Below are 11,049 nucleotides of genomic sequence, written 5' to 3' on the forward strand. Positions count from 1 at the left end.
GGGGCACCCGCACACCCCTCAGCTCAGATGGCAGAGGCCACAGCTCCCTTAATTAAAGCCCGTGACGAGTAAATTAAATCTTAGTAGGGAACAAGCGGGAGACCCAAGCGGTGCCCCCGAGGAAAGCAGCTCCCGTCCCCCGCGGGGGCAGACGCTGCCAGGGCAGGAACCCCTTCGCCATCACTCCCCTCCGTGGAAATGCGCTCAGCCGAGGGATTTCTGCCACTTCCATTTCCCGGCGGAGCAGAGCGGAGCACGGCCCGGCTGGTGCGGTCAAACCTCGCATTGATTTCAGATACAAAGAGCATAAGAAATGGTGAATAAAAACAAATGATCCCAAAGCCCGCGACTGCCTCTTGCTCAGCTCCGGGGAGAGCGGCAGGCGCGACCCCCCCCCCCACCGGCACCCCTCGCAGCCCTGCGACCCTGCCAGCCCCCAGGGGGCACCCGGCTGCGCCCCGCCGCCCCCAAACCCAGTGTGAAGTACTCGTTCCTCTCCCGCACTGTCCAGCCCGAGGGCTCACATGCGTTACAAATGTTAACGAAGCCTCACAACAGCCCTGTGAGGTAGGTCACTGTCTTCATTTGACAGGGAATCCAAGGCAAAGCTGGGATTAAACTCCGGATTTCTCATTTAGTGCTGCGCCTGTCACAATCCTCCTTCCACAGAAATATGGTCCCTGTTCATAGAAAACAAAGGATTTTGTGCCTATGCTCCTGGCTTCCCGCAGGAGAAAGCGCTCACAGGCAGACTGGCATCTACAATCACGTCCTGTGTTGCACAAGTTACAGGGATCCGGCCTCCTTGACATAGGGAGAACAAGAAATAATTAAAAAAAAAAAGAAAAAAAAAAAGAAAAATAAAAACGCAAGAGGACAAAAAGTACAGGCAGATTAGGAACGACAAGTCACATCTCACACTCAACGCCACAACTGCGCTCGCGCTGTGGGGTGGCAGGGCCCCGCCGTGAGGCTCGGCGATCCCGCGTGGAATGTCACCTCCATCCGGCTCCTTCAGGGCTTCCTCCCCTCTGATGTCTTCCAGAGCGAAGACGACAACGATCGAGCGCCCTGCACCGGAGCTGCTGGATCCACGCTCTGCCCGGCGCCGTCCCCGGAGCAGGCACAGCCGCAAGCTGAGACATCCGTCCTCCTCTTGAGCCGGGAGTAGCTCTGGCACCAGAGCTGCTCCAGCCCGGCCCTGTGGGGATGGGGCAGGGGACGGCCCGCAGCAGCCGCGTCCTCGCGTTCCAGTTCAGGGACTGACGCTGTCAAGAGCGGAGGAGGTGGGTGTCCACGAAGCTCGCGTCAGGGTCCATCGGCACTCCCAGTCCATTCCAGGCCGTACTGCGCTGGTTCTTCCTACGCGGTGACCATGCACGGAGCCGACAGCAGGAGATTCAGACAACATTAATCTTCTAGGATGGAGAGAGATGACTTCACAAGGGATAAATAGAACTTTATTTAAATAAACATTTGTGAACATCTTTATACAAATTACAAGTCCCCACACAATCCTCCAGCTCTGCCTAAGCGCCAAAGCTGCCAGGAGGGCCTTTGAGCAGATCCACCAGGATGTCGAGCAGCTGGCTGTGCTGGTGGTGCAGGTCCCCAGGGATGGCCGCCATCTCATAGCACAGGCACGTCTCCACCATCTTGGAGAGCGACACACGGAAATCACGCAGGAGGCGGATGGTGTAGGAGTCTCCCTCCAGCACCAGGAGATCACTGTCTGTCAGGGAGACTGTTGCTCGCCAGCCATCATCTTGGTGGGAAGAAGAGAGGAGGTGAGAAGACCTGTTCGGGCCTGCGCTGGCCACTCCGTCCTCCCCACGCTCGTTTTAGCCCAGGTGGGACTCAACTGGGCCAAACAGTTCCCACAAAAGCCAGGCAGCGCTCAGACCCATCCCACAGGGATCCTCCCACTGTTTCCCACAGGAGGTGACTGATTGCGCAGCCCATCTGAGCTCCAGGGCTGAAGACCAACTGCAGCACTGCCAAAATCCCACGGGCTAAAGCAACACATCCCCGGGGAGAAGGGCTCCTCCCCACACACCGGCCGCGGCTGAAGAGCAGCCCAAGTCCTCATTCCCGAGGGATGAGCCTCCCGGCACAAGCCCGCTTGCTCAGCCTGCCTGCGGCTCAGTTGCCTTGTTTCCCTGGAAAGCTACAGCTGAGAACAGCTCACAAATCATCGCCCTTGTGGCCCCATGACAGCAACACCCAGTCCAAAGGACGAGCTCAGGAAGCAGGGGGAGATAGCTGGCCGAGGGAAGCAGCAGAGCTGCTCAGAGCAGAGATGGGGGGAGCCACCTTGCAGCCCCTCAGACCGCGGTAGAGCTGCAGGAGCACAGTGCCCGGGGCGTCAGGCGCAGCAGGAGGAGCCTGCAGCGGCACAAGAGGACGTGCAGGTGGATGCGTCAGCCCTGCAGCTGCTGCAGCACTCACCTCGGACATGGATATCTGTGTCGGTCATGAGCAGCACGGCCAACGGGTGGACCTGGGAGGAGTCCCGCACAAACACCCCACCGTTGGACTTCACCGCCATGAAGTATGTTAGCCAGCGGCTGTACAGCTTGGACGCCTCCCTGCACGGGGGGAAACAGCTTTGTCAACCACAGGCAGAGATGTGTCGTACTCCGGTTCTGGCACACGTGTCGGCGGCAGTGCCGGGGTGCCCAGCACAGCCGGCTGGCGCTGTGCAGCGCACGGATGGGGTCCCCAGCCTCCCACGGTCACAGGCATACATACATCACCCACCTGTTGATTGTTGACTTGTGGAGCAGAACGGTGCCAGCCTTTGTCCGGTACGCGTAGCTGTTGGGTTTGAACTTCCCTTGACGGGTCACTTTGCCTTGTCTCACCTGAAAGGAGAAGATCCTCTCCAACACCCGCCCCGCCAGCAAGCACTGCCCACAAGCAACCAGCCCGTTTGCCCCACAACTGTCCCGCGTGTAGGGGCAGGCGTGTTCCTCCACTTCCAGAAGCTCTGCTGGGTTAGCAGAGTACGTACGTGGGGGTGACCAGACCTGACAGGCACCGAATGCCATGCGAGGGGCAGCAAACAGGAGGAGGAAGATGCCACCTCGATGGCCCCCAGACCAAGCTACAAGAACCCAAGGATGGACCTGCACAGGCTGAGGGGCTGCTCCTCACGAGGAGGGGTCCAGGGACAGCACTGGAGCAGCAGGCAGAAGCACAAGCAGGCGGCCTGCCTAAGGCACACGCTCCCAAGAGAGGACAAGCGTCTCCGGCACCTCGGTGCTTCCCTGTGCCACCCACAGTGACAAGCAAGCCCAGGAGTGTGATGGCAGAGCAGAAGCCAGTACCTGGATGAGGTTGGGGTAGAGCCCAGCCATGAGGACTCCCTTGACCAGTTCTTCCTCTTCACTGTACTGGTTGCATACGGATGAGGGCATGGTACAGTCAGATGGGGATGACACCAGGAAGGCTTCGTAGAGGTTCTCAGAGAACTGCTTGACAAGGCCTACAGGAAGGAGACAGCCCCAGGGAAGAGAGTCACCTTTCTCCTTCACTCCACTGGATGAAATAACCTCAGCAGGGCAGCACCAGCTCTGGCCTTGGCTCAGCCTTGGCGCAAGGATAGCAGACCTGTCTTGCCTGTGGCCTCCCTGGCACCCAGAGCTACTACGCCTGTGCTCATGAGTGCCACAGCCAGAACCTGTGCCCACACCAGCAGTCACCTGCCCAGTCTACCCTGTTTCTGCACCACGTTCTTCAGCCCTTTCAGGGGACAGAGGGGAGAAGGCCTCCGGGACTCACCATTGATGAAGCGAAGGCTGGGACCGTACAGGTAATAGTCCTGCAGGTAGTTATCCCTGGCACGACTGTCTCTGCGTCTCAGCACCTCCTCCCAGCCTGCCACAGCTCTGACAAACGCGAGGTGATCGCTCCCACTCTCCCGGCTCAGAACGGCTTTGGCCTGGGAGGCAGAAACACGCATCAGCCAAGTGGCAGCCCCTGCCCTACTTGCTGTCTACCTTCCTCTAGGAGAGGCTCCTCACCTTGTCCACCTCCGCACGGTTTTGCAGGCTGCTGCTGAAGGGGTCCCGGGTGAGGCAGGAAACGATGACGAGCAGAGGGTGGAGGCAACGGTAGATGGACGCCAAGACAATGGCCTTTGCCAGCCGAGGATCTGTGGAGATCTGGGCAAGGCGTTTGCCCAAAGTGGTAAGGGCTTCTCGCTGGTCCAGCACGCCTGCAACAGAGCCACCCGCAAGGGCACATCCATCAGCTCTGACTGGGGCCACAGTGGTGGCTGGTGGCTTCGGGGAACTGCCAGAACCCACCTCCCAGGCTGGGAAGATGTGGTATAACCTCCAGAAGAGGCACACAGCACAGGTGCCTGCAAAAAGCACCCAGAACCTCCCAGGTCTAACTGACCCGAGGCCAAAGAAAAGGCTGTCACAGCCAGACAACGATCCACGAGACCCCAGCCACAAACTCCAGATCACAGCTTTCCTTCTTTCCCTGTCACCACCCCCCCACCTTCCTTTTAAGCCTTGGGAAGTTCTCCCCACTTCTTAAGCAAAGCAATGTGGGAAATAAAATAGCACCGTAACATGTGTGGTTTGGGAAGTCCCGATCAGCTGCCATCCCTGTCTAGGGACAATCCTGCCCAGTCTGTCCCACAGGATCCTGTGCCAACTCCCACTTGCCATGTTTAGACAGCAAACATGTTTCCATCACACCCACACCAGAACACAGCATTAGCTCACCGATCTCCTGCAGCAAGATCACTGCTTCATCCACAGCTTTGATGTCAGGGCTGTCCAGAGCCTTGGAAAGAAATTCGACTGCCTGCAACAAAGCAGGGGGGAGGCAAAAGAATAAAAAAGGGCATGTTTCCCATACAGGAGTGTGGGAGAGCCTTGGGGAGCCCCCTGCCCTGCCCCAGGGCCCCAGACTGCAACACGGTTCCCTCTTTGTTTGCCTACAGGGATATGAGCTCAGCTCTCGCCATTTTTGCCGAGTCTTTTAGATGTACTCTGTAATCTAAGTAATCTATACATTTCCCGGTCTTAACTCCCCTAGACGGCACTGCATTTAGGAAAGCAAGAATTAAAGTCATTGGTATCTTGGGTTTTTCCTACTCAGGTCTGTGGTGAAATCACATATCTGGAACCGTCACCAGGCAGGCTGCATCCTGCTGGTTCAGCCGGCTGCAGTCTTGCAAGGCATGCACTGTGCTTACTGTTTTCTCCGGCATGTGGATCTTGGCCTGAACCACCAGGTTCTCCAGTGGGGTGCGCAGGATCTCTGGAACCTGGTAAGTTGGCATCTTGTCCAGGCGGCTGCGAGGGAAGAGGTGGTAGGCAAATCCCGACTGACAGCGGCCAGCGCGCCCTCGCCTCTGTACCACATTTGACTTGGACACCCACACCGTTTCCAGGCAGGACACCTAGGAGAAGGAGGATTAGGCATGAATGCTGTCATGGCTCTCTGTCCTGTTTAAATGCAGCCTTCCATCCAGTCCACAGACCTCAGAAACCCCTCATGACTGACCAACCATCCTGCTAAAGGGCAAGGGAAGCTTTTCCCACTCTCCTACACCTTGCAATGCTGGTCTCCAGCAGGCAGCAGCGCGAAGGTCTGAGCTGCTCAGTGCATGGATGAGACCCTGATGCCATCTGCTGGACACCTGCCTTGGCTCCACACCAGCGGCTCACCACACCGCCCTGCTGGGAGCTGCCAGCAGAGCGTGGTCCCTGCCTCCCCCACACCAGCCCCGCTGCATGCTAGCACAGGCACTGCAGGGCCTGCACGGTGAGATGAACTGGATTCAAACTGGGTTGTTTTTATACTAGAACTGTTTTGAGGTGTGAATCGCCACCCAGCTCTGTAAGATGTTCTAGCACAGGGAGGGGAAGGGGCAGCAGCGTGTAGCCAGAATCCCATCTTCCAAGAGCAACAGTGGCACAGCTGCCTTCACGTTGTTATGAAGCCCAAGAGCCTTCACAGAGCCCAACGCTGCCAGAAACACAGTCTGAGAGCAGTGTAAACCCCCTCCCCTTAAAACTGACAAACAAGCTAAGGCATTGGGGTCAAGATAGCTTCAAACAAGAGAAGTTTATGGTGAAATCATAGAAAAAGGCAGAAAGCAAATGGAAAAACTATAGAAGTTAGTTAGATGGCGTAACAGAGAGATGGAAATCAAGCAGGATCTTCCATTTCTCTGAAGACACCAGACTTTCGCCTGTTCAGCAGAAGTCGGTGGGGAGCCTGGCAGGGAGCAAACACTATGAGTGACGATGTCCCCAAACAGGGACACAGTGCAAATGCCCTAAGGGCAGCTCTATCATCCAATTAATGGCATCTCAAATGTTGCTCTGAAAACATTCACTAGCTCTAGTATGTCCCAAATACCCTGAGAGGCAAGAAAGCATCAGTACCTTGGTCTTTAGATCGTAGCGTTCCTCCTTGTGCGTGCCACTGTCCACCACATGGACAATGTCATTGATGGTGATGGAGGTCTCAGCGATGTTGGTGGCCAGGACGATCTTCCTGACACCAGGTGGAGGCCTCTGGAAGATGTTTTGCTGGTCCATCATGGGGATGTTGGAGTGCACTAGGAGATAAAAAAACAGTCAGTCCTGCCCTGCTTTGCAGTACAAGGCCAAGGTGGGCAGAGATTCTCAGCCCTCTTGTACCATCACCTTCCGTGTCCAGAAATAGGGGACGAGGATGGGGACACCACTTGTAATACTGATGGTCATTGTCAGCAGTCTCCTGCCAGCCAGGCCTCAGGAAACACCTTCCCCACATCATTATGGAAGGTATTACTTCAGTTGCTTCAACGTATGGTTCAGCATCAGCAGGAGCTCTGATCACCTCCCATCCCAGAGAGGCTAATGGAATCACCCAAATATCCCTGGGCCCCAAGCAGAAGTCCCACTCCCTCCCACAGTCCAGTTCTGCAGCTCCCCCTTTTCAAAAGACATATGGGGCAGGGGAATGGGGTATCCTCACTGTCATTTGGTTTCACTTGGTCAAAAAGGGTTATCAGCAAAGGCCTGTAACTCTTCTATATCATATATTTGCCCTATTACAGATCAGTGACGTGGAGAAATTCCCAGCAACCGCACAGAACAGCAGGGGAGCACAAGAACATGCAGTTTTCACAAAAGAACACCTGCATTCATTAGCAAACGAGCTGCTCAACGTTGTGCTCCTGGCTGGCTTTATTTGACATTGAATAGGGAGGATTGTTAGAAAAAACAAACAAAAAAACCCTCTAACAAACCAACTCCAAAAAAACCTTACAGCCTCGCAGAGTAATACTGCCTTTTGTTACAAATTTCCCTCCTGGGATAGAGAACCTTAAATTCGCTAATCAAAGCTGAGCTACAGAGTACATCTCCATCCCACAAAACAGGTCTTGAAGATCTTTTCTGTGTAGGCTCAGCACGCAGCTAACAGCAATGCAGAATTTAGCACTTTCCTCCTTGCCTAATTCTGAATTGCTGGAGGCAATACTGCCTTTTGTTACAAATTTCCCTCCTGGGATAGAGAACCTTAAATTCGCTAATCAAAGCTGAGCTACAGAGTACATCTCCATCCCACAAAACAGGTCTTGAAGATCTTTTCTGTGTAGGCTCAGCACGCAGCTAACAGCAATGCAGAATTTAGCACTTTCCTCCTTGCCTAATTCTGAATTGCTGGAGGCAAACAGGAAGGCAGTTTCTTTGATCACATACGGGTTTGGATGGCCTCTGCTAGGAGGAGTTATTTGTGCTTAACATGCACAATTACACAGCAGGTATGTACATCAGAGCATACAAGCTTGCTCTGTATCAGAGCGCAAGAGCCGAAGGGGCTCATCAAGTCAATTGGCCTATCCATCCTCCTGAATCCTGGGGAGAAAAGGTCTGGCCCTGCCATCTCACCTGGTAAGACGAGGTACCGGCTGTTCTGAGATCCGAGCATCTCTAACAGGCGCTGCTGCACTCCTTTGATTTCCTGCCAGCCAGGGAGGAAGCACAGGATCCCACCTGAAATAGAGCAGGAGTTAAGAATGAGTGACCTAGAAATCCAAGCATTTTTCCCCAGTTGGAGACACAGAAACTGCTTCTGCTGCATAAAAGGGACAGATATTATTTCCCCAAGCCCACAGAACCTTTAGCCCAAGATACCCAAAGAAAAGCAGGGCCCTGGCCTGTGATGCCCCCTGCCACCTGACCTCTAAGGAAACGTGCATCATACTTACCATGAACAAACGATAGATACAGCCATTATAGGAAGTCAGACCCAGGGGAACGTTTGTCTAGACTTCACACCTGCTGTGCTGTAACTGCTTCTGAGAGCTCATTAGGGCACGGTTTTAAAGCCAGAAAGAAACCAGGCTACCTGTAGTTTGATAGTGAGTACCTTCTACTAGCTCTGAAACACTTTAAACTCTTGGAAACCATCTGAGGGTCCTGCCTTTTTCACAAAAAACATCTCCTCGCAAGCAAAGGTATTTAACAGGGATGGGTCTCCAATACAGCAAAATAACTAAGTTGTGCAGCACAAGGTCACAAATGCTGAAGCACAGATAAGTCTTGCCCTTCACCCCAGGAACAGCTGGATCTCAGCACACTGAGACTGAGACAGAGAGAGGACTCTGATGTTATCTCAGCCAGAGACTAGGAATTAGCTCATGCCCCACTGCTCCAGACCACTCAGTTCAACAGGAATTCAAGGTGGCCTTCTAAAAGTCAGATCAGCATCATGTTTTCTCTGCAAAGCGTCTGGGCTCTGCAGGGTTCATTTTCCACACCCCAGCAAAAGGAAAGAGCAACGGGGCAAGGCAGAACCTACCTGGTTCTCCGTGGGCATCAATCTGGAGTACGAGGTCAGTGATCAGATCAAGATCAAGGACACATTCGTCATCCGATTGCTGGATAAAACAGGAGGACACATGCAGACAAATGAGTGGCAATCTAGCAGACAGCAGAAAGGCACACAGCCTCCCAGAGCATCTTCTGGAGAGAGCAAATGTATTTGGATCGCCTGCCCAGGACTAGGAGCCAGGAACCTCAGGAGCCTGGTTTGGGCTCCATCTGGAACCTGCTCTGGTCACAACTGCTGCCGGTTTCCTCTGCTGTGCACTGAGAATACACAGTCCCTTTCCCATTCTCCAGACTTGGAAGCTAACCGAGATTTGTGTACCTCTACTGAGCAGCACCTAACAAGTAACAAAAATTAACACGAAATTCTTGGGGACAAAACCATGCCATGTGCACCTGGGACTTGAAATCCACCAGGCACAAAGCCATAGCTTTTGTATATCTCAGTAATTTGGAACACACCTATCAGGCCAGCTTAAAAAGTGCAGGTAAAAATCCCAGCCACAACAGAAACAGAAAGATTGCCCTGAAGGCAATGGGACACCCTCAGCAAGTTTGCTGATGATACAAAACTGGGAGAAGTGGCTGATACACCAGATGGTTCCTCAGCCACAGGGAGGGCCCTCTACAGGCTGGAGAAATGGGCTCTCAGCTTCTAGTCCAGCAGGCTGGACTAGAAAATGTCTAGAGGTCCCGGCCAACACCAATAATTCTGTGACTCCATGACCCACAACTGAAGTAAGAGTAGCCACAGCAAAGAGTACGTGTCTGGAGGGCATTTTCCAGAGGCACAGTAAGACTAGTTGCAAAAAGCAGCAATCAGGGAACTCACTCATGCAGGGCGGTGAGCACTTAGGTAACAGACTGCTGTAAGCCATAACCACCCTGGTCTTGGACCAGGCTTGCACTGAGTAGGCAACATTCAAGTCTGCATCTATGTATATGCATACGCAAATACAACGAGCTGTTAGCTTATTCAAACATAAACAAACTTCACATTAAAGAGGGATAAAAGTAACTCAGACCCAAATTTGAAGTGATCGTTATCCATAATTTAATCAAAATACTCTGGGATTTTACTAAGCTGACTTCACCTCACAAGGGTTGACACAGCATTAAAGCTAAGCAAACACTGTCCAACAACCACAGGAAAGAGGGACCAGTTCCAGGCCCAAACTCTCCCCCGCCGATATGCCAAAAGCCAGTGCCTCATCCAAGGGAAACAGCTTAACCTCCACGCGGCACACCTACCTTGATCTCGTAGTGCCGGTGTCGGTGCCGGCCCAGCTTGGCCAAGATCTCCTCCAGATAGTACTCCTTCACTGGGTACATGAAACCCGGCACCTTGACCACAGGGCAATCCCCAAAGTAATGCGAGAAACGCTGATTGTCTCCTGTGGCGCTCATTAAGACCAGGCGCAGGTCAGGGTTGAGCTTCTGGATGCCTTTCGGCAGGATGAGCAGGAAATCAGTGTTGACGTCTCGCTCATGGACCTCATCGACCACGACGTGGCTGACACCCTCCAGGCTGGGGTTCCCCTGCAGCTTCCGCAGCAGGATGCCCACGGTGCAGAAGAGCAGGGCTCCTCCCCTGGCGGGTGGCTTGCTCTCCAGACGCACCTGGTAGCCCACGTTCTTCCTCATGTTGGGACCCAACTCTTGTGCCACACGCTGGGCGACCGAGATGGCGCTAATCCTCCTTGGCTGGGTGATCACTACATTGCAGCGGGCACCACGTCCCTCCAGGATGTAGTGTTCCAGCAGGAGCTGAGGGATCCTCGTGGTTTTCCCACAGCCTGTGTCTCCTGCTATTACCACTACAGGGTTCTGCTCGATGGCTGATAGGATGGTGTCCTTGTGAGGATCTACCGGCAGTGGGTGGCTCTCCTGCCACGAGGATCCTCTCCTTTTCCAGAGGGCCAGGAGATTCTGGCTAAGGCGCACTTCCTCTGCTTCCAACATGGGTATATATGTCTTCCCTGTGATTGCATCACTTATCGCACCAGATTCCTTGCTCAGGTTCATCATGTCATCGGCAATCCGGGGCCTGGATTCCCTGATGTCCACTGGATACTGGGGGAGATGGAGAAAGTTGGCAGGGACAAGAAGATTAGTACCAGTCCCGAGAAGGACAGAAAGAAACAAGTGCCTGGAACAGACTCAGCCAGACCAGCTTTGCCATGACCATGAAGCTCTTCCG

At 53.9% G+C, this 11,049-nt stretch overlaps 1 protein-coding gene across 2 annotated transcripts in view; it reads right to left on the bottom strand.

The window, feature by feature from the left end:
- Positions 1–1,286: 1,286 nt before the first annotated feature.
- DHX30 (DEAH (Asp-Glu-Ala-His) box helicase 30) overlaps positions 1,287–11,049 on the bottom strand; it is a 31,091-nt gene continuing 21,328 nt past the window's right edge. For both annotated transcript variants that reach the window (XM_009885685.1, XM_009885684.1), the window contains exons 8-19: positions 10,101–10,922; positions 8,821–8,899; positions 7,908–8,012; positions 6,414–6,589; positions 5,216–5,422; positions 4,740–4,821; positions 4,026–4,219; positions 3,784–3,943; positions 3,330–3,487; positions 2,761–2,864; positions 2,449–2,588; positions 1,287–1,765 (exon numbers count right to left, since the gene is read on the bottom strand). In XM_009885685.1, coding sequence (XP_009883987.1) covers positions 1,530–1,765; positions 2,449–2,588; positions 2,761–2,864; positions 3,330–3,487; positions 3,784–3,943; positions 4,026–4,219; positions 4,740–4,821; positions 5,216–5,422; positions 6,414–6,589; positions 7,908–8,012; positions 8,821–8,899; positions 10,101–10,922 — 2,463 coding nt within the window. In that variant the 3' untranslated portion in view covers positions 1,287–1,529. The remainder of the gene's footprint in view (positions 1,766–2,448; positions 2,589–2,760; positions 2,865–3,329; positions 3,488–3,783; positions 3,944–4,025; positions 4,220–4,739; positions 4,822–5,215; positions 5,423–6,413; positions 6,590–7,907; positions 8,013–8,820; positions 8,900–10,100; positions 10,923–11,049) is intronic.

Source organism: Charadrius vociferus, unplaced genomic scaffold, assembly GCF_000708025.1.
Source record: "Charadrius vociferus isolate BGI_N301 unplaced genomic scaffold, ASM70802v2 scaffold825, whole genome shotgun sequence".
NCBI classification, from domain to species: Eukaryota; Metazoa; Chordata; class Aves; order Charadriiformes; family Charadriidae; genus Charadrius; species Charadrius vociferus.